Raw genomic sequence first — 23376 nt, 5'->3', positions numbered from 1 at the left:
GTGCTCTAACACAGCTACATCCCCGTCCCTTATTGTTTTATTTTGAGATACGGTCTAAGTTGTCCAGGTTGGTTTCATATTTGCAGTCATTCTGCCTCGGCCTCCAGAGTCGCTGGGATTACCGGTGTGGGTCACCTCGCCGGGTTGGAAGACCGCCTTGAAATCTAACAGACTGCAACCCCACTTCCGGCCCTTCTCCCTGTGGACCGCGGGCTCGGGGGCGGGGCTCGGGGGCGGGGCTGCAGTCGAACACCATTCCCAGTTTGCTCTTGGGGGCGGGCTCAGCAGCGGAAGTGGCGCGACTGGGGATCTCCTTCCGCTCTGAGGCGCTGCGGTGGCCCCGGAGCTGGACTACAATTGGGGCTGGAGAGTGAAGCTGTGCTGACATGGAGCAGGTGGGTCCTGCAGAGGTCACTGGGTCCAGGTGGTGGTACGAGAGGCTGTCTCTTGCTGGCGGATACCGCTTCGCTCCCCGGTGTCCGTTCTTTGGTTCCGTCCGACCTTTCCCACGCCCCCCGCGCTCCAGGTTCCGCCCCCTTCTTGCCTTCGGCTCCGCTTCTCCCCGCGCAGGGTTGGGGGTCTCGGGCTTTGACCTTCGGCAGACACGCCTACCCGTGAAGGCCAGGAGAGGGACCCGGGAGGGCGTCCCTGAATGCCTTCGGGTCGCCTTCTGGATCGCCTTCCAGAGCCTCTCTCTTAACTGTGAGGGGAGAGGCGAGGGGACTGTATCTGGGTATGGGGGGGAAGGGAGGGGGAGAATCGGTAGAAAAACCTACATACTCCGTTAGGTCTGCGGTCTGCGTCTCACTGTCATCCGCTGTCTCCCGAACTTCCTTTGGAAACAGTCGTGAATAACTTCCTGTATTAAAAGGGCCCTTTAAAGTATCTTTCTTGAGTTCTTAGGGGTCACAATATCGTTGGCAATCGTTCCTAATTGGCAAATGTCCCTCCCCCGCACTTTTGGCTTCCCGCGCATTTCATTTTTTCCTTCTATCCCTCTAACTTGAGGTCAGAAATACCGCTTCATGTTCTGTCTTGCCCAGCCCCTCTCTCTCTATGCACTGCTTTTGGTTGGTCTCTAGTACTCCTATTGCATGAGCTTTACACTAGCTCAGTACTTAAATCACTGCACAGCACCTCTATGGAGCTCCAGACTTGGCTATCCAGTTGCCGGCAGGACATCTCTGCTTCAAATGGAGCTCACTGGCTCTAAACTTTGAACTGATCTTTTCCCTATGGATTCATTCTTTCTTTGCTACCCTATCCTAGCAAGAAACCTGGGGATTATCTTTCATTTCCTCTTTTCTTTGAATTCCTGCATCTAAGAAGTGACCTGATACAGCTAATTTCCTGAACCTCCTCCTCCATCTCCACTGTTGCCACCCTTGTTGATTTATTTCTCACCAAGTTGACTGCATTAGCTTCCCAGCAGCTTCCAGTCATGACTACTTGCAACCCAGTCTCCAAATTTGCAAACCTTTTAGAATACAAGTCTGATTGTGTTGCTTCCTTGCTTATAACTCTTTTATGGCTTCCCACTGCCTGTGGAAAAAGACTGAATCCCTAGCACAATTAAGAGTTCTTTATAGGGGGCTGGGGTTGTGGCTCAGTGGTAGAGCACTTGCCTGGCATATGTGAGGCACTGGGTTCAAGCCTCAGCACATATAATATAAATAAATAAAGGCCCATTGACAACTAAAAAAATTTTTTTAAAAAGAGTTCTTTATAATCTGACCTCCTCGCTAGTAATCTCCTGTGTGCATCCCAGGGTTCAGTAACATGGTGCTACTGGATGTGCCTTGCTCACTCCTTGCTATTTATGTTTTTCTGTCATTGCACACACCAGCAGTTGCACACTACTCTACTTGTCCTTTAGTGACTTGCTCAGAGAGTGCCATTTCTGGATCACTGCTGCCTGCACTCAGCAAGATGAGTCCCCTTAGCACACTGGCCATAGTAGCACCGTGGTTGAGAATTACAGACTCCTAAATCAGACTGCTTGGTTCTGATACTGTTTTTTTTTTTTTTTTCTGATACTGTTTTGTAACCTTGTTGAAGTCAGTGCCTCAGTTTCCTCATTTGTAAAGTACATGTGTCTTCATCATAGAGTTGTTGTGAGGATTAATTGGAAGTGTATGCGTAGGGCTTGAAACTGCCAGACACATGAGTGCTAAATAAGTAAATGTTAGTTATTATGACTTACATAAGAACAATCTCTCCAGTTGTGTTGGCACATGCCTGTAATCCCAGTGATTTCAGAGGCTGAGGCAGGAGGATCTACAAGTTTGAGGCCAGTCTGGGCAACTTAGTGAGACCCTGTATCAAAATAAAATAAAAATGACTGGGAATGTAGCTCAGAGCACTTTCCTAGCATGTGGGAGGACTTGAGTTCAATCACCAGTACTGTTCAAAAAAAAAAAAGTTTAGTTCAAGTCTAGTTCACTGACTCTGATTTTTAATTTCATAAGCAGTTTGAGGACAATTGATGTGACTTGCTTCTCATTCTTTCCCAGGGCCATAAAGCCTGGCTGTTTGTCAATAAGTAAAATGCTGGGGTGGAGGGCACTGGGGGCAGGATCTGGATTTATCAAGTGAGGATTCAATGGTGAAAAAGACCTAGACTTGACATCAGACTGCTCAGGAAAACAAACCTGGAAAGGGAAAATGTTACGTGGTAAGCATTAATTCTACAGAAATGCTTATGGAGCAAGGGAGAGAAAGGCCAGATGCAGCTTCCCAGAGGAGCTGGCAGTTAGCAGGGATCCTTAAAGTGAGAGTATGAGTTTACAAGAAAGGCATAGGCTGGAGCATGCTCAGAGAAGGGAGAGCTGGGTCCTTGAAGAGAGCTCCAGTGGGTGCTGTAGGGTGAGGGGAGATGGGAGGTGAGCTGAGGAAGACAAAGGTACATCCTCTGCTGAGTGAGTCCTTTTCTCACTTTGCTGTGAGGAGGTATCCCCTGGCTTAGGATCCAGGGGCACCATACCCTGGGGAAATCTGGAGTAGCTGGTATTTGAAGACAGGCCTCATGGGGTGGGGTCACTCTGCCTGCCTCTGGGCTGTGTCTTGTCTAGGCCAGGGTCAGGGCTTTTGTTCCTGCCTGGGATGCCTCTCCTCCTTGCATCTGGCTGATAGCTGCTGATTCTTAAGTCCTGGGTAAGATGTCCTCTCTTCCCTATGGCTCTCCTGACCTCCCCAACTCCAGCCCTGGAATCCCACAGTCCTTTGTTCATTCCTCCCTGAAAATGCTGATCGCAGTGTGGTACTATACATTTATCTGTCAGCCTTCCTCACCAAATTAGAGCCCCTGACAGAACAGAATAGGGCCCTGTGCCCCAGAGACTGGCCCGGTGTCTAGCACACTATAGGTTCTCCATACACGGGGGTTGTGTTCACTTGAGCCGACACACCTAGTCTTGTTTGGGAGGGTAGTGTGGGTGAGACCACCTTTGGCAGCTCCCCCTGGTTCAGTTGAGTGGTAGAGCTTATTGGCTCCATTTTACAGATGAAAATGCTGGGAATCAGGGGACATAAGGTAAGGGTCACTCAACAGGGATTTGAAGAACTGTCTCCTAACTCCAGGTCCATGTCCATCTCCCAGAAACTGCCTCAGGTCCCACTATTGAAGGGGGCAGCTGCCATGTCTGTGGAACAGAGGATAAGGCGGCTATCCCACACGGCCAGTTGTGTGTCCTTCTGAACTTCCTCACTGGCTGGGAAGTGGTTAATCCTGTATTTTGTGCTGAGAGGAGTCTGTGCTGACCAGAGGCCCCCTGCCACCAACTAGTCTTGTTTGGGAGGGTAGTGTGGGTGAGACCACACTTGCTTGAGAGGACTGAGAGCTCTGCCCTCTGAATGACCAGCTCTTTCCAGACTGATGTTGGGAAATGAACCTCCTCAGCCCCAGTTTTACCCAGCAGCACTATGAGTGAGACTGGACCTGACACACTGGCCCCTGAGTAGGCCTAGGGTCATGGAGTCACTGAGCTGGGGGCATCCCCAACATTCAGCAGGGCCTGGCATGGGAATAGGTGGGAGGGCTGAGCAGATCTGCTTGTTGGGATTTTTCAGTGAATGGCTCTGTCAGAACCTCCCTGCCTAGGGACGAGGGGTGTTCGGTGAAGAATCTGGCTTCTGTTTCTACTTGACTCTTCTTCCGCTTTCTCAGAAGGAAGAAGAAACAGAGCCAGACCTTAGCTTTGTGGTCTTATTTATTATTGCTGCCATGCCCTCCTCTCCTTAAACTTCCACTTTTCTGGGGACTTTTCAAACCCTATATGGGAGAGCAGGTAGGGGCTAGTAGACCAGCTGACCCCAGGCTGAGGGCAGGAGCCACTGAACCCTGAATTACAGGAAAACTCAAAACGTGCCATCCCTGGCCAGCTGCTGAGGCTGGGGCCCTTCCTTTCCTTCAGCAAGATTGGTGGACCCTCAGTTTGGGCAAAGTGCTCTGTTGGACATGCCTGATCCAGGGCCCTGCTTCTCACTTCATATCCATGGAGGGCAGTAATAGTGATAGCTACCCATAATTAAGCACAGACGCTGTGCATGTGCAATTTCTAATTCTTTCAAGCTCTGTGAATTAGGCACTATCTTATCCCCATTTTACAGATAAGGACACAGAGGTGCAGAGAACCTCAGTGATCTTATCAAGGGCACACAGCCTAATAAGGAATGAGCTTGGGCTTTGGATTCCAGGTCTGGTGCTGACCCCTAGACTTGCACCCTCTCCTGTTACATTGTGGACACACACCAGCTAACTTACCAGACGTATCCTGTGGCCACGCACTGTGACCTGGGCTTCAAGGGCTTGAGGAAAGATGGCTTTTTGGATCAGGTGTGGCTGTGAATAAGGGAAGTGCTGACCCAGAGTCCTGAGAGGTTGGGGAAGCCTGGGTGGTAGGGAAAACTTTGCCCAGGAGGTGTCATTTGAACTAGTCTCTCTCTCTCTCTCTCTCTCTCTCTCTCTTTTTTTTTTTCCCTGCGGTGCTGGGGATTGAACCCAGGGCCTTATGCTTGCGAGGCAAGCACTCTACCAAGTGAGCTATATCCCCAACCCTGAACTAGTCTCTGAAGGGGCTGAGTTGTCCCCTAGTAGAAGGAGGTCTGTCCAGAATGAGGGAGCAGCAGGGAGGACAGCTGTGGTATGTCCTGGGAGCAGCCAGTGGTCAGGAAAGTATGGAGGAGTGCTGAGGTCCTGCCGAGGTTGAGCCTGCTTCCCTCCTCCTTGCTGCTCATCATCAAAGGAATTTAACTCAGCTTGACTCTTCTTGCATGTGAGGACCCAGGGGAGGGAGAGGAGCAGCCATCCTGCCTCTGAGTACCCAGAGAACCTGTTCCCCTTGCCTGCTGTGGAGGGGCTGCATGGGCTCTGGGCAGGGCAGGACACCAGATGAGGGCAAAGTCCAACTGCAGGAGAGGCTGTCAGGACAGGGAGGGGCCAGGTGTGAGTGTCCGTGTGCACCTGTGCACCTGCCCCTGGAGGGAAGGGTGTACATCCTGGTTCACATCCGGAACTTCTTCTGTGAGCCTGGTGTGCATCTGGTACTGGGCACTCAGCAGTGAGCAAAGATGGTGGGGGCGGTGTGCCTGCATTACAGTGGGAGAAAATGGGTGGTAAACACAGACCAGTAGGCTGGGGGTAGTCGTGGGTATGCCCAGCATGTGCAAGGCATGGGTTCCATCCCCAGCACTGCAGAAACAAAAACCAACCAAAGGACGCAGACCAATGAAGATTTCATACATCAGGAGCGTCAAATGCTGTGAAGAGTAAAGCAGGGGAAGGGATGTGGGGTCAGGAAAGTTCTCTTCATAGGGATGTTTGCATAGAGACCAGAATGGAGGAGTGAGAGACGAACAGTGCAAGGGCCCTGGGATTGGAGTGTGCTTGATGTGTCCAAGGACAACAAAGGACCAGTGTGGTTGAAGTGGAGGGTTCACACAAGGGCAGAGGAGGACCTGTGGGCCAAGGGTGGGGACTTTGACCCTTACTCTGGGTGAGCTGAAAGCCACTGAAGGTTTGGAGCATTGGGGAGATGCAGTCAGACATTTTTTTTTTTTTTTTTTTTTTTTTGTTTGCGGTACTGGGGATCGAACCCAGGGCCTCGTGCTTGCAAGGCAAGCACTCTACCGACTGAGCTATCTCCCCAGCCCTGCAGTCAGACTTTTAACAGGATTCCTGAGACGGTTGTGTTGAGAATAGACTTGGGACCAGGACAGGAGGAGGTCAGGACTGCAGCTGAGGAGAGATTATGGCTTAGACAGGGGACCTAGACGTAGGTAGGACCTAGGTAGGTAGGCAGGTGGATACTGGCTGGATTCGGAAGGAAGCACCCACAAATTTGTTGATGGTTTGAATGTCGGGGATGGAGGCCGAGCTGTCCATAGTCATTGACTGGATGGTTCCTTAGCTCTTTGGGGTCTCATAACACCCTCCCCACAGCCAAAGGCCCTGGTAGCAGCTTATTTGCATTTGACAGGTCCCAGCCCAGCCCTGGGAGAAGCCCACGCGTCCTTGGAGGGGGATTGTGGGCAGAGCTCTCGGCGCTTGTCTTTCTATGGGGTCATCCCTGCAGCTCCTGGCAGAACATGTGAGGATTAAAGGAAATGATGTCTGTAGGGTGCCACCATAGGCTGCTGCCAACTCCCTGCTGGGCTGGCCAATAGCAGGACATGGGCCAAAACCAACCTCCTTCACTGCAGACCCTTGCTTTCTACCTTTGTGGACCCTCCATTAACCTTGGCATCAACAGCGACTGCTTGACTGAGAACCCCACCCCCACCCCCAGCCTGCAGCCATCTCTGGGGTAATGGGCACTCAAGACTGTCTTCCTTTGGAGACCAGGCAGGGCGGTAGGGACTGCAGTGACTGTTTGTGTCAGGGATGCTCTCAGCCATTGCACTGAGTGGGTCATTTACTCTTTACAGTAAAGAGTTAGGTGCTGTTGTTAACCTCATTTTATAGCAAAGGAAACTGAGGCACAGAGAGATTAAGTGGCCAGGAAGGTGGGAATTCAAAGTTTGACCCTTCCTTCTCTTGGCTTGAAGTCCAGTACTCACTTGGCTTCACTGATTTCCCCCATTTCGTACTGGGTTAGGGACCCCTTGGGCATCCCCACCGTACACACTGTGGTCATTTCTGAAGGAATTCAGAGCCACTCAGCATGGATAACTGCTCTGCTCTTCCTGTGAGCCCTGAGAGGACTTGGAGAATCCACACTGTCCAGAAATGTGGGTGAGATTGACCTGAGATTGACCCTTACTCAGGTCACACTATGGGACCAGCTCTGGCTCTTGGACACTTTGGCCCAGCCCTCTGAATAAGGTTGGGGGCCAGAAAGGGAAAGGATGAGAAGACACAGGTGGTGGAGTGGGCATCTGTGGGGACCGAGCCTGTGCTGCTGGGTGCTGTTCTAGGCACTCAGGCCTTGGTGTCTTCCTGGATGTCCAGCAGCCCAGGGTCTGGAGAGGTTTCCCCACCTTGCAGGTGTGGCAGCTGCAGCTGCCAACAAGTAAGTGGCATTCATCACGTCAGATGATTCATCCTGGTCAGATTTGCCTTGACCAGGAAATGCCCATTGGGAGCTGCAGTCTGTCAGGCTACAGACAGGTGGCCAGGACCTCTGGACTATGGCCAGAGGACTGGCTAGAACCTCTCTGTGCCCTCACCACCTAAAACTTGTGGAAATGAGGAACTGGCGTGTGGGGGTGGAAAGGGGGCTCTGCCATCACGGCACCCTCCCCTGCTTCATGGAGAGGTGGCGGACAGAGTGGGTAGAGTGGGAGATCAGTCCTGGCACATCCCCCATTCCCAGAGTCCTCTGTAGGGAGCTAGGACAGTCTCCCGCCTCACAGTAAAGAATTCTGCCCCTACCCCAATGTGGGAATCCACCTTTGCCTGGAGATGGATTAACCTGGCTTCCATATGAGGAGGGAACCAGACTGAGGGGTTGGGGAACTTGCCCTGGCTCACACAGCTGGTGAATGGTAGAGTTCAGGCTTTTTGTTTTCTTTTGTTTTTTGTTTTTTGTACTGGGGATCAAATCCAGGGATGCTTAACCCCTGAGCCACATCACCAGCCCTTTTTATTTTTGAAAGAGGGTCTCACTAAGTTGCTTAGGGCCTCACTAAGTTACTGAGACCGGCTTTGAACTGGTGATTCTCCTGCCTCAGTCTCCAGAGTTGCTGGGACTACAGGTGTGCGCCACGGCCCGCAGCTTAGAGTTCAGATTTGACTGAGGCTGATCAGGTGGTTCTTATCACACATTCCTGTCGCGTATCCCACCTGCTCCTGCCATTTTCCTCTTGCCTGAAGGGTCTTGCCAGCTACTTGTGTATCTCAACCACCACTGACCAAGCCCTCTCCATCCTTACTGCTGAACATAAATTGGAATTCTTGAGTGGTATGTTTGTGGAAGCTGAGCTGCTGAGGCTTGGGGGAAGAGGGAAGAAGGCAGGCAGAAGAGAGGAAAATACAGAACATGAAATTTACCGATGTAACAGTCTTCTAATGTACATCAGGAACATTAAGAGTATTGTTGCCTTTTAAAAATGGGCAAAAAAAAAAAAAAAAAAAAAGGCAAGGCCCCAGGTTCAATCCCCAGCACTGCAATAAAATAAAATAAAATAAATAAAAATACAGCTAAGCTAAACATGGTGGCAGTGGTGCACACTTGTAACCCCAGAAGTTTCAGAGGCTGAGACAAGAGAATCACAAGTTTGGGGTCAGCCCGGGTAACTCAGCAAGACCCTCAGCAATTTAGTGCTATCTATCTCAAAATAAAGAAAAATAAAAAGGCCTGGGGATGTAGCTCAGTGACAGAGTATCCCTGGGTTCAATTCCCAGTACTGCAAAATAAAATAATAAAAAAAATACAGCTGAAAGACTGAGGGTGTAAGTCACAGCAGTAGAATAGGGGCTTAGCATGCTTGAGGCCCTGGGCTCAGTCTTCAGCAAAACACACACATACGTGCATGCACGCACATACGGACACACACATACAAGACATACAAGGAAACAGCCTCAGAAGGGTCACACGTTTAGGAAGGGGGAAGTCTAGGTTTGAACCCTGACCTCAGGGTCCATTCTTTCTCTCTCTCTCTCTCTCTCTCTCTCTCTGGTGCTGGGGATGGGACCCAGGGCCTCGGGTGTACTACACAAGTACTCTACCACTAATTACATCCCCAGGCCCAGTCCATTTCTTTTTCCAAGGTATCTGTTGCTGCCTGAGTCCATTGCCCCACCCAAAATCCTGTCGAGAGCCAAACTGGTACTAGTGTGTCCTGGGGGCCAGTAAGAGAAGACTTGGGAAGGGGCTTGAGGCCCGTGGCCATCCCTTCCCTTTGCCTCAGGAGCTGCAGGAACCTGAATAACTCCCCGCACCCAGACACCTGACTTGCCCACCCCACCCCGCCCAGTCTGGGGCAGCAGGAACTGTGATTCCTCCCTGCCTGCCTCCCCACGCCTAACAGCTCAGCTTCCGCACGCAGTGTCAAGTCTGCAGCTGTCCCAGGGACTGCTTCACGCCACAAGTGCTGTTCCTCTCCTGACACCTCTGAAGGTGCTTGGGAGGGGCCAGTGACAGCAGGCAGTGGGCTTGGCAGGGGAGTGCTGCTCCCAGGGCCTGGGTGGCAGCCCTGCTGTCTCCGTCCTCACTCGTGCCTCCCTGCGTGGCCAGGGCGTGCACTCCGGCTGGCCGAGCCTCCACTGCTATCCTGGAGGCGGCTGCCAGCCGGGGCCGGGGTCTGGAAGCAGCTAGAGAACCAGTGCTTGGGGAACTGATGGGCTACTTCCAGGCCAAGGCCGTTTTCACTTTATAGCCTGGTGGAGCTCAAAGACTTTTTGAAGTGATGCAAACAAGCCACACTTTCACACTGCAACCTGGACCCTGCAGCCACCATCACCCATAGAAGTCCATTTTTTTGTTTCTTTATTTTTGGTGCTGGTGATTGAACCTAGGGCCTTGCACATGCTAAACACATGCTCTAGCACTGAGCTACACCTGCAGCTGTCAGGTTTTTATGTTTTATATACTGAGGTTCTGAGTTTTAAAAAGCCACTCAGAATCAGTGACTGCCCAAGATCAGGTGCAGGTCTCTTAATTCAGGACCCATGCCCTGACTACTCACAGGCTCTCTATGGACTTGGAGCTGCTTGGTGGGGAAGCTGATGTGGAACTGCTTCCTCTGACTCTTGGTCACTTCCCCTCCTGCCGGAGCCCCTGGGCTTGGCTGCTGTGCCCCTAGCGTCTTCAGTGCTCTCGGGTGCCCAACACCTCTGCTCTCAGCCCCATCGTCTCTGTCTCTTGATTCAACAGGGATATCTGGGTGTGTGAGTGTCAGTGCAGTTGCCTCTCCCAAGTGTGTCTCACACCCAAGCTGCTTCCACCCAAGTCCTGTGCCCAGGGAGGGAGGAGGAAACCAGGAGGAGCCCAGGAGCAGGGAAGCCACAGCACAGAAGCTGGTGAGGAAGGAGGGAGGGAGAAAGGCACAGATAGCGATGACAGAGGCGGGAGAACCACTCCTAAGGGTAGAGAGGTCAAGAGGAAGGTGCAGACGGACATGCAGGACAGTCCCATCTGTGGGCTCTGGGCACCCTCATCCGTTCCTGGTGGGAATGCATGCTGCAAAGGGAATTTGGCAGCGCCTGACAAGACCACACATGCAGCTTGACCCAGCAAGTCCACTTCTAGGAAATCTGCCTGAATATACACTTCCAGCAACACGAAAGTAACTACAGACTGTTTTTCACTGTAGCGTTTCTAATGGTTACAAATCTAAATGTTGGTTTATAGGAGGTAGATTGGCTCAACTGTGGCTTATCACGAATGAAGTACTGGGGCTGGGAAGTAGCTCAGTATGTGCAAGGCCATGCTCCAGCACCAAAAAGAAAAAAAAAAAAAAAAAAAAAAAAAAGGTGCTTAACAACCTTGTAAATGAATGGGGAAGATGAGGAAGATTTCTATAGGGAGATGTGATAGGGAGTGATTTCTAAGATACATTAAAAGAATAACATCTGAAACAGCATCTGTAATAGGCTACATATAAAAAAGAAAGGATACAAGATATACTTATATATGTGTATTTTTTGGTACAAAGAAATACAGGAGTGTAAATCAAGACACTAAAAGATAGATTACAATTATGTTTGAGTTCTGTCCCTCCCCCCACCTCCACCCCTGCAAAAAAGGATACATTGAAGTGCTGCCCCCAGAACCTCAGAAGGTGACCTTATCTGGAAATGGGTTCATTGCAGATTTACCAGTTAAGCTGAGGTCATGCTGGAGCATGGTGGGCCCCTAATCCAGTACAACTGGTGTCCCTATAAGAAGACAGTCATGTGAAGACAGCACAGGAAAAGCATCATGTGACAGCAGCCTAGAGTTATACAGCTGTAAGGCGGGGAATGCCAGAGATTGCTGGTGACAGCTAGACCCCAGGAAGAGGCAAAAAGGTTCAGAGGGCCTGATTGTAGACTTTAGCTTCCAGAACTGTGAGAAAGAAAATAATTTTTTTTCTTTCTTTTTAGTATTGACAGTTGAGCCCACAGTGTTTTACCACTGAACTACTTCTCTAGTCCTTTTTATTTTTATTTATCCTGAGACAGAGTCTTGCTAAATTGCTGAGGTTCTTGCCAAATTGCTAAGGCTGATCTCAAATTTGTGGTCCTCCTGCCTTAGCCTCCAGAGTCGTTGGGATATAGGCATGGACTACCAGCAGATTGGTGGACCAGGAACCCTAGGCCTAGGGCCACACAGCGGGGAGGGAGTGCGTTGGCGTTCCTTTTGTCTTAAGGGTTTGTGAGAGCCCTAGGGATGGTAAGGAATCCCTCTGGGCTTTGATGGTCTTATCTGCAAAATAGAAGGAACCATCCTTCCCCACATGAACATGGACGTGATGGTAGAAGTTTAGGCTCTGGGCAGCAGAGCACTGGGCTAGCCTTGGCAATGGCAGGCTATCACTCCCTCTAGAATTTGCTCTGTTCTTTTCTGCTGCATAGCTTGGAGCTGAGGGCCTGGAGACCCTCTGGGGTGCTTGTTTATGCAGCAGTCAGTTATGAACCACGCATTGTGCTGAGCACCAGGGAGACTGCACTGACCATGTCACCCACCCACGGAGTTTGCAGAAAGTCTACTAAGAGAAAGGATGGACCATACAGTAGAACAGTAAAGAAGAGATTTCAGACAATGAGGCGTTGGCTGCAGAAGTTAAAGCAGAATGATATACTGTGCTCTGAGTGTCTTTTGAACTGCCAATTGGAAGAGCTGTGGAAGAACATTCCAGGCAACAGGGAGAGTCAGGTCTGGGGACCAGAGGGCAGATCAGGGCTGCCACATTGAGGGACTTGAAAGAAGGCCCACGTGGTGGTGGTAGCGAGATGGGGTTCCCTGGTAAGCTGGGCAGAGGCCACTCCTAGAGGGCCTGCTGCCTCCTGAGTGGCAGGAGCCCAGGGGTGCTAAGTGAGGGAATGGCAGGATCTGGTTTCTACTTTGCAAAACTTCCTCTGGCCACAGCGTGGGCAAGGAGTGGTTGAAGGTGCTGGGGGTGGCCTGGAGATCCGCGAGCAGCGTGCAGGCTGGAGGTGATGGCACTTGGGCCAGGGGTGGGGTGGGGTTGTGGAGCTAGAGAGAAGGTCCAAGATATTGCAGAGCGCATGGACACTGCTGAGTCCCTCCCAGTTGCCATGGATTAGGGGTGGAGGGGAGGGCTGGCTGCTGGGAGGGAAAGTGGCTTTGTGCTGGGAAAACAAAGAACAGAGCCTGGGGCCTCTTCTCCTGGGGGTGGGGCAGGCCAAGAGGCTGTTGACAGGACCAGAGGCTGACCACAGGGCAGGGCTTGGCAGGAACAGGCTGTGCCCCTGGGCATCTGGGAGCGGGTAGGTGCCCAGCTGAGGAGTCCCAGGGCCCTCCAGGGTGAACCATGGGGCTGCTGGGCTCTTGGCAGGGAGGGCAAAGAAGGGCAGAGAGTGAGAGGGATGTTCGCTGCCCTCTTCAGCCTGGGAAGCCTGGTCCACGGAGGGAATCTGGGCAGAGATCGCCCTGGGCCGTGGGGTAGGGATAGCATGGGGCACCAGATGTTTTTGGAGCCAATGAGGGCCCAGGGGATGTATGCAGTTCTCAGGACCCTGACAGCTATCCCCCTCTCTCGCAGCCCTGCTGCTGAGGACCTGCCTTCCCCACCGTGACGTGGGGGCCCACCAGGATGAGCAAACTGCCCGGGGAGCTGACCTGCGACTTGGAGCGCAGCCTGCCAGCCGTGGCGTCCCTGGGCTCGTCATTGTCCCATAGCCAAAGCCTCTCATCACACTTCCTCCCACCACCTCCAGAGAAGCGCAGGGCCATCTCTGATGTCCGCCGCACCTTCTGCCTCTTTGTCACCTTCGACCTGCTCTTTATATCCCTGCTGTGGATCATTGAGCTGAATGTGAGTAGGGGCAAGTCTTGGGGGACAAACTGTTGGGGAGTTACCTGGGCCTCAGTTCATCCATCTACCACACCGGGGGGATTTTCTGTTCCATGGGGTTGATTATCTGGGTAAAGTAAAGAATAGGAGACGAGGACAGCTGTCATCATCTGCATGAAGAATGCGGGGCTACAGTGGTCTGAGTGCTTTGGCCCCAGCTCCTCAACAAGGATGTGAAGGAGGGGGTTGAACCGACCTCTGGGTGCAGAGCTGGGCGCTTGCCTCCGTGCCTGCTGCCCCCTAGTGGAGGCAGAAGACAACTGGAGCTGGCTGAGCTGGTGAAACTATCTGGTCTTCTTTCTGCCCTGCTTTATTGTCTGGCTCTAAATTCATTCATTCATTCCAAGAACAGTTCTTGAGCTCCTGCTCTGACCAGGCATTGTGCTCAAAGCAGAGGGACAGTGGGGAAGAAAACAGTAAAAACTCTCAGTTCCTGGTGCTCTGGTTTTGGTGAGATGCTGCCACGCGATGGGAGACAGAACTGCCTGACCACCCCCCAACACGGTGCTTCCTGCTGGAAGGATCACAGTCTAGCTGGTGGTGGGGCCTCGTCTGACCTCAGCACCCACAGAGGCAAGAGCCCTGAGAGCAGGGTGTCCCGGGCCTGGTCTCACCCCAGCTCCTTCTCTGTTAACCGTGACCTCAGCCCCTTGGAGCCCCCTTTGCTTTCCTTCACAGCGCCGGCTCTCCATCACAGTTCTGAATGGCAGTGGCCAGGTCTCAGCTTGGGTGACAGGAAAACAGTACCTCTCTCTTTTTCTTACTTTTCTTTCTTTCTGTCCTTCTCTTCTTTCCCCTTTTCTTCCTTCCTTCTTCCCTCCCTCCCTTCCTTCCTTTCTTCCTTGGTCTCACTGTGTTGCCCAGGCTGGCCTTGAGCTTGTGGGCTCAAGTGGTCCTCCTGCCTCAGTCTCCGGAGTCGCTGGGAGGTGGGCGCATACTGCCACACCGGCTGACAACACCTTCTTATGGAAGTGGAGTTTGGGGAAGGGGCTGGTGTAGGGCAGAGACAACAAGTTTTATTCTGGGCATATTGAACTGGAAGGAAAGGCAGGGCCCAGACTGTCCTTTGTGCACTGGAGAGAAGATGGCACCATCAGTGAGCTGGCGTGGCTGCCGTGGAGGGCCCCGGGGCATCTTACCAGTGAAAAAACTGAGACCCAGCAAGGTTCAGGGCCGTTTGCAGAGCTTCTGAGGTCTCAGAATCCTTCCTTTCCAAGGTTCAAACTAATACAAAACAAAGAGTGAAATTCGCCCACAGCCCACATTCGATCCAGATTTTATAACCAGAGAAGGGCTGAAAAAATTTTTTGATAATTTTCCTTTTGAGATTATTTGGCTGTCAGGTGAGATGGCTTAGCAGTCCTCATGTGTGCTTGAGATTCCTGCAAAGAGAATCTAACTACAAATTGTTTTTAAATGTAATGAAAATTTCAGAATCCTGGATTTAACTATTCATAGAATCTGTGATGTTTCCCTTCGCAGATACTTAATGAAAATTTTATTAATTTTCATTTTCGTATTCATCTTTGTATTTTGGACTGTGTGTATTTTCAGTTCTCTGGCAGACTGTGTTATCCAGTGGGCACAAGGACCCCAGTTCAATTGTGTGACCAGCAGAGAGACTGGCAAAGCAGGGACTGAAACAGGACTCTATTGAGTCCTGATCCTGGTGGTCCTGGTGGGTCCCCATGCTGTGACAGAGGAGCCTGGCCTGGCACTTAGAGCCACAGAGAGGGGCTGTGGAGCCCAAGGATAGCATGAGGAGGGCTGGGTGGGGTTCCAGACTGGGACCTTCCAGACAGGCCAAAGGAGAGGTGTCAAATTTCGTGAGGCCCTGGGTGGTCTTGAGGTCAAACCACATGGTGGGGACACAGAGGGGCATCAAGTGTCAGTGATGTTTATCAGCATCGAGACTGCTGCCCAGAATTCCTAGCATCAGGATTTCCTGGAAGCTTTATAAAGATTCCTGATATTCAGCCTCAGATTCACACTCAGTGGCCTGATTATCAGTGTCTTTAATAAGTCCCCCCAAATCCAGATGACCTGCCAGAGGCCAGAAGCCCCAATCTACAATCTACCCCTCAGTGGGGTTCCTGGGCTCCATTCCTAGGTGTCACCTCATACCCCCTTTTCTCCAGGGGTGCTGGCACCCCCATCCCTTCTGAGAAGTCATGCCTCAGTCTGGCTCCCAGTGTCCACACAGCTGCTCATCTTCCATCCCCGGGACATTGGAGTCTCAGGGATCCTGGTGAAAATGTGCGGTGGACTGGGGTAGAGACAGGAGGAGGACGGGTCTACTAACTTCCATCTTCTCCAGCAGGGTGATAGATTTTGCCCATTAAGCCTAAACCTAATTAGTTGATTTGTTACCTGGGGCTCTGTCTGACACCACCACCCACCCCGCACCCCATCACCCCAGATGGATTGTTGGCTGGAAGATGGAGCAACGGTGCTGGGAGGAAAATAGAATCATGTGAGAGGCAGGCTCCCAGCACCTGTGTGCCAGCCCGCGCAGGCCCATCACCTCTCCTGCATTGCCCATGGCCACCAGGCCTGCCCCTTCCGCGCCAGAGCACTCGAACCCAGCCCTGCCCATCTGGGCTGTCTTGCTCCTGGAGGAATAGTTTTGGTACCTCTGCCTGGTTCTCTGGGTGCTTTGGGTGGTGGCTTAGCCTTTATGGCCTCTCCTCCAGGTTCCCCTGCCCTTCTTACCTCCCCATTCTGGAGGTGAGGGGCAGCCCTAGGGGCTCGCCTGCCTGCAGAGTTCTCTCTGTTCTTCCTCTCCCAGACCAACACAGGCATCCGCAAGAACCTGGAACAGGAGATCATCCACTACAACTTCAAAACCTCCTTCTTTGACATCTTTGTGAGTGACTTTGGAAGACCCCAGGGCCCTGGGGACAGATGGAGTGGTGAGGTGCCTTTGACTGGTTCCCTTCTTTCTGCTACACATCCAGTCTCACAGGGGTCTTGGCTCCCATCCTCGGTCTTCCAAAAGATCCTCAGTGGGGCCCCACGTTCAGAGAGCCCCAAGGGGAATGAGGGGACAAGACCTCTGTCCAAAGTCAATCCAAATTGTCTCAAGGAAATGCTGAGCACCTTCTGAGGACTCACCACGTAGGGAATCCTGGAAGAGCAGGCTGGGGCAGGTCACCCTGCAGCTGAGCTGGGATGCAGCTTGCCTCTGATGGTTTGATGCCCTCCTGTCAGGTCCTGGCCTTCTTCCGCTTCTCTGGGCTACTCCTGGGCTATGCTGTGCTGCGGCTCCGCCACTGGTGGGTGATTGCGGTAAGATGCCACTTTGCCACCAGCTGGGGGTGGCAGGGAAGCAGCGCAGGGCACGGGATGGAGGCGGACTCACTCCCCAGCCTCTGCCTTCCCTCTTGGCTTCCTTCCTTCTCCCCGGGCAGGTCACTACACTAGTATCCAGTGCGTTCCTCATTGTCAAGGTCATCCTGTCTGAGGTCAGTGACTTGGGGTCTAGGCTTCTCCTAAGAAAGGGCCCTTTCTCTGGTTTTAGGTGTCTGCTCCTGTTGTGAGGGTTGCAATGAGGGGGACTCCTGTCTTTTGATATTTCCAACTCCTGCCTCCTGATCTTATCCCCCTACCGCCCCGGAAACCAAAATTCTTCCTGCAGCCTAACCCTGGTATATCCTGCTGCAGACTCAATTAATCCACTTAAGAGGCATGTGTCACAGAGGGTGTCCAAGCAGATAGTACCGGGAATGGGGTGTATGACACCAGAGTTGGTAGCCCCAGGAAGGGGTGCTGGGTTTGGGGTGACCCCCTGACATGGAACTCAGCCCCCTCCTTCTATCTTAGCTGCTCAGCAAAGGTGCATTTGGCTACCTGCTTCCCATCGTCTCCTTTGTCCTTGCCTGGTTGGAGACCTGGTTCCTTGACTTCAAAGTCCTACCCCAGGAGGCTGAGGAGGAGCGATGTGAGTCCTGGGGACAGAGGGGGACAGTAAGGGTTAGCCCAGCCCTGAGAGAGGAGAGTTTCAGGCATGAGAGTGAGTGCTGAGCCATCCTGCCTCCTCTGAGCAGCTCCCAGAGCCTGAGGTGGCGAGCAGGACCCCAGGCTGCTTTGGCATGACTATCCTTGATCTGGGATGATGGCTGCCCATGTCTGCTCCCCCAGGGTATCTTGCTGCCCAGGCTGCTGTTGCACGTGGACCCCTGCTGTTCTCTGGTGCTCTGTCCGAGGGCCAGTTCTACTCACCCCCAGAATCCTTTGCAGGTGAGGGCTGGTGGGTGGGGAGCTTACAGGGGGGGGCTGTGTGAGGAGCCGGGTGGGCTGGGTCTGTTCTTTTCTGTTCTTCCCTCAGGCTCCCTGGGGAAAGCCAGCAACCCTCTCCCCCACATCCCTGCACTGCACGTCCCTGAGCCCCACCCCCTCCCACACTCCCCACCCCCTGCCATTGTCATCGGTGCTTGTTTTCCACAGGGTCTGACAACGAATCAGAGGAGGAAGTCACCGGGAAGAAAAGTTTCTCTGCCCAGGTACTTGGCTGCCCATCCAAGCCATTCTCAGTGTGCACCAGAGAGGGCCGGCACTGGCCTCAGCCAGGGTGGACCTCAGGCTGCCCAAATGCCTGTCAGTACCCATCTGAGTGTCTGCTGCTCCTTGGGCCAGACAAGCCCCTGGTGTGCCCCATGCCTGGGATCACAGGAGGTGCTGGCACAGCCTCAGGCCTCAGGAAGCCCACAGGACCCCGGGAGACCAGCCCAGACCCTGTGTCTGACTGGATCAGGCCCCTCTAGGTGGAGTGTGGAGTGTCTGGAGAGACAACAGGCCGTGAGCAAGGCGAGTTCAGGCTCCAAGTTAACCCCTTCCTGCCTCCCACCCCCTGACCAGGAGCGAGAGTACCTCCGCCAGGGGAAGGAGGCCACTGCCGTGGTGGACCAGATCCTGGCCCAGGAGGAGAACTGGAAGTTTGAGAAGAATAATGTAAGAAGCCCCTTTCCCACCTGCCCCTCCTACGTAGGTTCCGTAGGTTCCGAGTTTTCACTCCTTTCCTGAAGCCCCAGGCATACACGTGAGGACTGCGTGGTTGGAGTCGTATTCTGTCCCAGGAGAGGGGGCCCCAGGAGGCCGGGCTAGACTGGACACTTCCTGTCTCCCCCACTCCCAGCCTCAGCCTCACCTCACCTCCCTGCCGCTCTGCCTGGGCTCCGACTTTGAAGGGGAAGCCAGGCCCTGCCCTGTGTCCGGTGTTTTGTTTCATGATCAAAACAACATTATCTAAAAAGATTACAGAGAGCATAGAAAAGAGGAAACAGGCCCCAGTCCCTCGCTAGCCAGCGCCTCTGGTGGCCCCTGTCAACTTGGAGACGTGGATCTTCCTGGCCGCAGCTGTAGCTGGGCTCCTCTTTTTCAACTCAAGATCAGACGCTCTCCTCAGAACCGCCATTGTTTAATGGCTGCTCACATAGCCCTAAAATCCTGGAGTTTTCCACCCCAAGCTCTGGGAAACTTGTCCTGCCTGTCACTTGTTCCTGTGCCCTCAGCCCAACCCCAAGCTCCTCCCTACCAAGCTTCTGTCCCTACTGCAGGAGTATGGGGACACCGTGTACAGCATTGAGGTTCCCTTTCATGGCAAGACCTTCATCCTGAAGGTGAGTGAAGGGAGAGGATGTGGAGCCTCCTGTTTCATCTGGGGCTTTAGGAAGGGGCTGAGGGACCCTCGGCAGCACCCTACCACCAGAGGGAAGGGCTGATGTGCCCAAGCCCCTCTGACACCACCCAGACCTGTCCCTGTCCTGCTCAGACCTTCCTGCCCTGCCCTGCGGAGCTGGTGTACCAAGAGGTGATCCTGCAGCCTGAGAGGATGGTGCTGTGGAACAAGACAGTGACCGCCTGCCAGGTAAGCCCTGCCTCACCTTGTGTGCTAGGGCAGGCATGTCCCAGAGTGGCCAGTTACGACAAGGGAATGTGGCCACATTGCCAAGCCACCCCGTACCTTGCTTCCCTCTCTATAAAATGGGGTGATGGTCTTGGTGTCCCCGGAGCCAGGGCAGGAGGGCGGGTAGGAGGAATGTGCTCAGGGAGTGCCCAGCCCAGGGCCCACAAAGGGTGATGGCTTTTATTTATTTATTTATTTTTATGGGGTGCTGGGAATTGAGCCCAGTGCCTCATGCTTGCTAGGCGAGCACTCTACACTGAGCCACGACCCCAGCCCGGGTGATTTATTCCTGGGTCCCAGACAGGGAGGAGGCTGGTTTGGGAGGTTCCTGACATGCTGAACTCTCCCTGGGGCTTTCCTGGGGTCGGCTACACCTCACGTCTCCCTGATGGGCCCTCAGATCCTGCAGCGGGTGGAAGACAACACCCTCATTTCCTATGACGTGTCTGCAGGGGCGGCAGGCGGTGTGGTCTCTCCCAGGTGAGTGTCCCCCCACCCCTGCTTCCAGTTAGGTCTCCTTGGGCTCTGTGCCCCCAGTTCTAACCCTCCCTCCCCCAGGGACTTCGTGAACGTTCGGCGCATAGAGCGGCGCAGAGACCGGTACCTGTCATCAGGCATTGCCACCACACACTGCGCCAAGCCTCCAACGCACAAATACGTCAGGTGAGCCCAGCCTTGCCTGGGGTCATCCTGGCCAGCGCCTCTGCTGGGAGCAGGGAGCAGCCCAGGGTACAGTGTGTGCAGCTGGGCGCCTTCTCCTGCTGAGCTGTTCCTGCTCCCTGTCCTGCGGGGCCTTGCCCCTCCCAGCCCCTAATCCTGCTAATCTCGCTGACTGGAACCAGGCCACCAGGGCTGGAGGGACATGTGTGGTGGGCCGCTGGCTGGGATAGACGGGGGTGGGAACTAGTCCAGGAAGTGGGGCTGGGAGCCATGAGGTCACTGGTCTTCTTGCCTCAGGAGACTCAGGTCCCCTGCGGGTCCCCTTTCCTCCTCCTCCTCCCCCGTCCCCGCTGCCCCACCTTTCTCCTGGACTGTGCAGGAGTCCCCTCAGAGGAGAGGAGTTAGGTCTTCCCATGCCTGCCCCAGGCTTCCTTCTGGTTCTCCCTACCGGCTAATCCTGACTGCAGAGCTGCAGGCCTCCTGTGGGCCCAGCGCTTCCCAGCAGGTCACTCTTCTGGGAATGTGAGATCGGGGCTCTTGGCCTGCGAGGGACTTGCTGGGCGAAGGGCAGGCTGGTTTCCACTCTGCGTGCCAGCTTCCTTATCTCTGGAGTGGGCCTAAGCATGCTCAGTGGACCTGTGGGAGAGTGAAGAGGCCACGGGAGGTGAACCCTGCGCCCCGGCCCTGAGGGCCTCCTGGGAAGGTGCCCTCTTCTGGAGCCTGACGGCACCACTTGCTCCCTGAGTTGGGCAGAGGTGGGGGGCAGCCTTTCACAGCCCGAGTCGGCCTCACATCTCTGGGCAGAGTGGGTGAGGGCTGAAGAGGTAGCGAGCTCTCTGCCACTGGGGGTGCACAAGCACCTGCAGCAGCCGGAGGAGGGTCACTGAGCGGGCAGCACCGAGGGCTGATCCCCCAGCCTCTGGACACCAGGTCTGAGCTGCGGAGACGGGCAGTTCCTGGACCAGCATCTGCACTCCCTCTTCCACCCCAATGCAAACTGGGCCCAGAGCAGGGAGTGGGTGGGCAGGGGCCTTGCTGGCTCCAGTGTGCCCCTCCCTCAGTGACACTCTGTCCTCAGGGGAGAAAATGGTCCGGGGGGCTTCGTCGTGCTCAAGTCGGCCAGCAACCCCCGAGTCTGCACCTTTGTCTGGATTCTTAACACAGATCTCAAGGTGGACACCTGGGGCTGTGAGGCGGGCCCTGTGGGGTGGAGGGGACTCTGCTCCTGGCTTGGTTGCTCAGTGGCCTCGGGGGTTCTCTGCTGTGCTCAGGGCCCCCTACTCAGCCTCCTTTCTGACTTGAGGATGGGGGCAGGGTCCAGATGGTGTTGTAGCCCCGAGTTGCAGGAGGGCACAGGCCTCCCCCATCTTACCTCTGATCCAAGGCCCTGGAGAGGGGTGGCTGGCTGCCAGCCCAGACCCACCGGGTCTGTTTGTGTGGCTGCTGCCAAGCCCCAGGCACAGCGTGTTCTTCCCGCAGGGAGTGCGGGGAGAGGGGGCCCAGGCAGGATTCCAGAGCTGCACCTGCATTCTGGCCCAGAGCACTTCTCCTGGCGCCAGCCGCGAGCAGGAGGCCCTGCTGAGGGTAAGCCATGGTGTAACTTCTTCCTGCCTCCCCCAGGGCCGCCTGCCCCGGTACCTCATCCACCAGAGCCTCGCGGCCACCATGTTTGAATTCGCCTTTCACCTGCGGCAGCGCATTGGAGAGCTGGGGGCCCGGGTGTGAACACGCCCTTCTTCCACCCTGCAGGTCGGGGTCCTGTTGCCGCAGCCTTCAGAGCTAGAAAGGGGCGCTGGTTGGGCTTTCCATGGCCCACAGAGAACCTGGCCCCAAGCACTGGGCAGCACTTTGGTCCCAAGCTGCTGCCTTCCCCTGAGTCACAGTGCCTGGGGCCTCGGTCCTGAGCAGGTGTGGGCTTGAGCGTTTGGACTCTGGGGGCTGCTGGCTGAAGAAGTGGGGTCTGTCCTGCTGATGTTTACATGACGTCCCTACCTTCTGAAGAAGTTGCCGTCCCCTACGTTGCCGGGGACAGAGCTGGGATGGAAGCTCAGACGAGGTTACAGAGGGCCAGGTCCCTGGGCAGGACAGAGCAAGGCAGAGCAGCCTGTCACCAGTGTTAAAGTGAAGGAGCCTTCATCTGCCTGCTTTGTCATCATGGTTTTTTAGGGTTATTTAAAGGGTCTGGGACCTTTTTCCATATGCACTTGGGGAGGAGTGGGGGCAAGTGAAGGGGCAGTGGGTGCTGGTAGTGACTTTCTGCCTCTCCCAAGTTGTCCCCCTCTCCCAGGGCCTCCTTGGGGACCTTTGTAATTTGAGCCAATTAAACACAAGAATTTAAAACAAAAACAGCTCTTCCTGCTTCCTGCTGCTTTTCCTGGTCCTGGGTCTCCTCACTCATGATTACCTCAAAGGGTAGCCCTTGGATGGGGAAGAAGTTGGTCACTAGGATGCAGAAATGCCACCCCTCATGAGCCCAGCTGAACCGTGTACACTGTGGGAGAGCCCTGGTCCCCTGGGCCCAGGGCGGGAGGTGGAGGAGCCACCCTCATCACCACAGCAGGCCTTGATTGTCCTGGGTCCTGAGCCAGGGGGTCCTGGAGGTGGGGACTGGGCTTCAGGATCCCTGAGACACCTCTGGGATCCCAGGACCCTGGGCCCCTCAGACTACACTCTTCCCCCTCCACACACACATTAGGGACAGCTTGGAGCTGGGCCCTGCCCTCCTCCTGACCTCCCCCCCCCCCCGCCCCGCTGTCTTCGGAAGGATTCATTTTGCTGAGAGCCAGGTGTGTAACCCAGGCAGATCTACCTCTGAACCTCCACTTCCTACGTCACAGTAATGGAGCAGCGCCAGGATTGTGAGATGAGATGTGCACAACGGGGCGTAGCACCCCAGCAGTCGGCATGTGGGTCTGTGCCCAGAGCAGCTCAGAGCTCCACTGTCGCCACAGGTCCCCATCCTGAGCTCCTGTCACTGCCTTTTCCAGTGCCCTGATTCCTCATTCTTCATCCCTCTGTGCCCACCCCCTGGACACCAGCTTCTGGTACTATGAGTTGCTCCCTGGGCTGCTGGGCAGCAGCTTTGCCCCTGCTCCCATGCATGGCTGCCGGTCCCGTCCCCAGAGCTCTTTTGGTCATCCTGTTGTAACCAGAAAGCAGGGAATGTGAGGCCCAGAGAGGACAGGGACTGAGCCATGTCACACAGCCCATTTATGGCTGACTTGGGACAGGAGCCAGGTCTTCTCCCTGCCCCTCATCAGCGCCCCTATGTTCCCACTTCACCCCATTTCTCCTCACATGGGGTGTCAGTGACAACTGAGGGCCACCCAGCTGCATGCCCTCTCCACCCTGAT

General features: G+C 54.3%; 1 protein-coding gene and 1 long non-coding RNA gene across 5 annotated transcripts; one reads left to right on the top strand and one right to left on the bottom strand.

Moving 5' to 3' along the window:
• Positions 1-282: 282 nt before the first annotated feature.
• On the top strand, positions 283-22363 carry Stard3 (StAR related lipid transfer domain containing 3). Of its 3 annotated transcripts, none has more exons than XM_047546062.1 (15): positions 283-395; positions 13147-13419; positions 16247-16324; positions 16669-16746; positions 16869-16922; positions 17281-17398; positions 17599-17697; positions 17905-17960; positions 18316-18408; positions 19014-19076; positions 19229-19324; positions 19764-19843; positions 19922-20026; positions 21102-21195; positions 21644-22363. In XM_047546062.1, the coding sequence occupies exons 2-15, from the start codon at positions 13198-13200 to the stop codon at positions 21746-21748; spliced, it is 1341 nt and encodes a 446-aa protein (XP_047402018.1). In that variant the 5' UTR covers positions 283-395; positions 13147-13197; the 3' UTR covers positions 21749-22363. The 3 variants fall into 3 exon arrangements, with proteins under 3 accessions (XP_047402018.1, XP_047402020.1, XP_047402019.1); XM_047546064.1 differs by lacking the exon at positions 283-395 and adding an exon at positions 12850-12871; XM_047546063.1 differs by lacking the exon at positions 283-395 and adding an exon at positions 12903-13046.
• On the bottom strand, positions 14355-20764 carry LOC124980484 (uncharacterized). Of its 2 annotated transcripts, none has more exons than XR_007107814.1 (5): positions 20472-20764; positions 17308-17405; positions 16573-16769; positions 16171-16270; positions 14355-15724 (listed from the first exon to the last, which is right to left on the bottom strand). It is a non-coding gene; the product is annotated as an uncharacterized LOC124980484 (long non-coding RNA). The 2 variants fall into 2 exon arrangements; XR_007107813.1 differs by having other exon boundaries at positions 16573-16730; positions 20472-20758.
• Positions 22364-23376: the final 1013 nt, after the last annotated feature.

This window comes from Sciurus carolinensis, chromosome 3 (genome assembly GCF_902686445.1).
Source record: "Sciurus carolinensis chromosome 3, mSciCar1.2, whole genome shotgun sequence".
Lineage (NCBI taxonomy): Eukaryota > Metazoa > Chordata > Mammalia > Rodentia > Sciuridae > Sciurus > Sciurus carolinensis.
Note: the sequence above shows the minus strand (reverse complement) of the source record. Positions and strands in the feature narration are given on the sequence as shown.

Bases quoted from the DNA above. Each gene is read 5' to 3' on its own strand.
- Stard3 (XM_047546062.1), top strand. From the start codon at position 13,198: ATGAGCAAACTGCCCGGGGAGCTGACCTGCGACTTGGAGCGCAGCCTG. The intron at 13,420-16,246 runs GTGAGTAGGGGC...TTCCTCTCCCAG, and splicing joins TGTGGATCATTGAGCTGAAT to ACCAACACAGGCATCCGCAA. The intron at 19,077-19,228 runs GTGAGTGAAGGG...TGTCCTGCTCAG, and splicing joins GCAAGACCTTCATCCTGAAG to ACCTTCCTGCCCTGCCCTGC.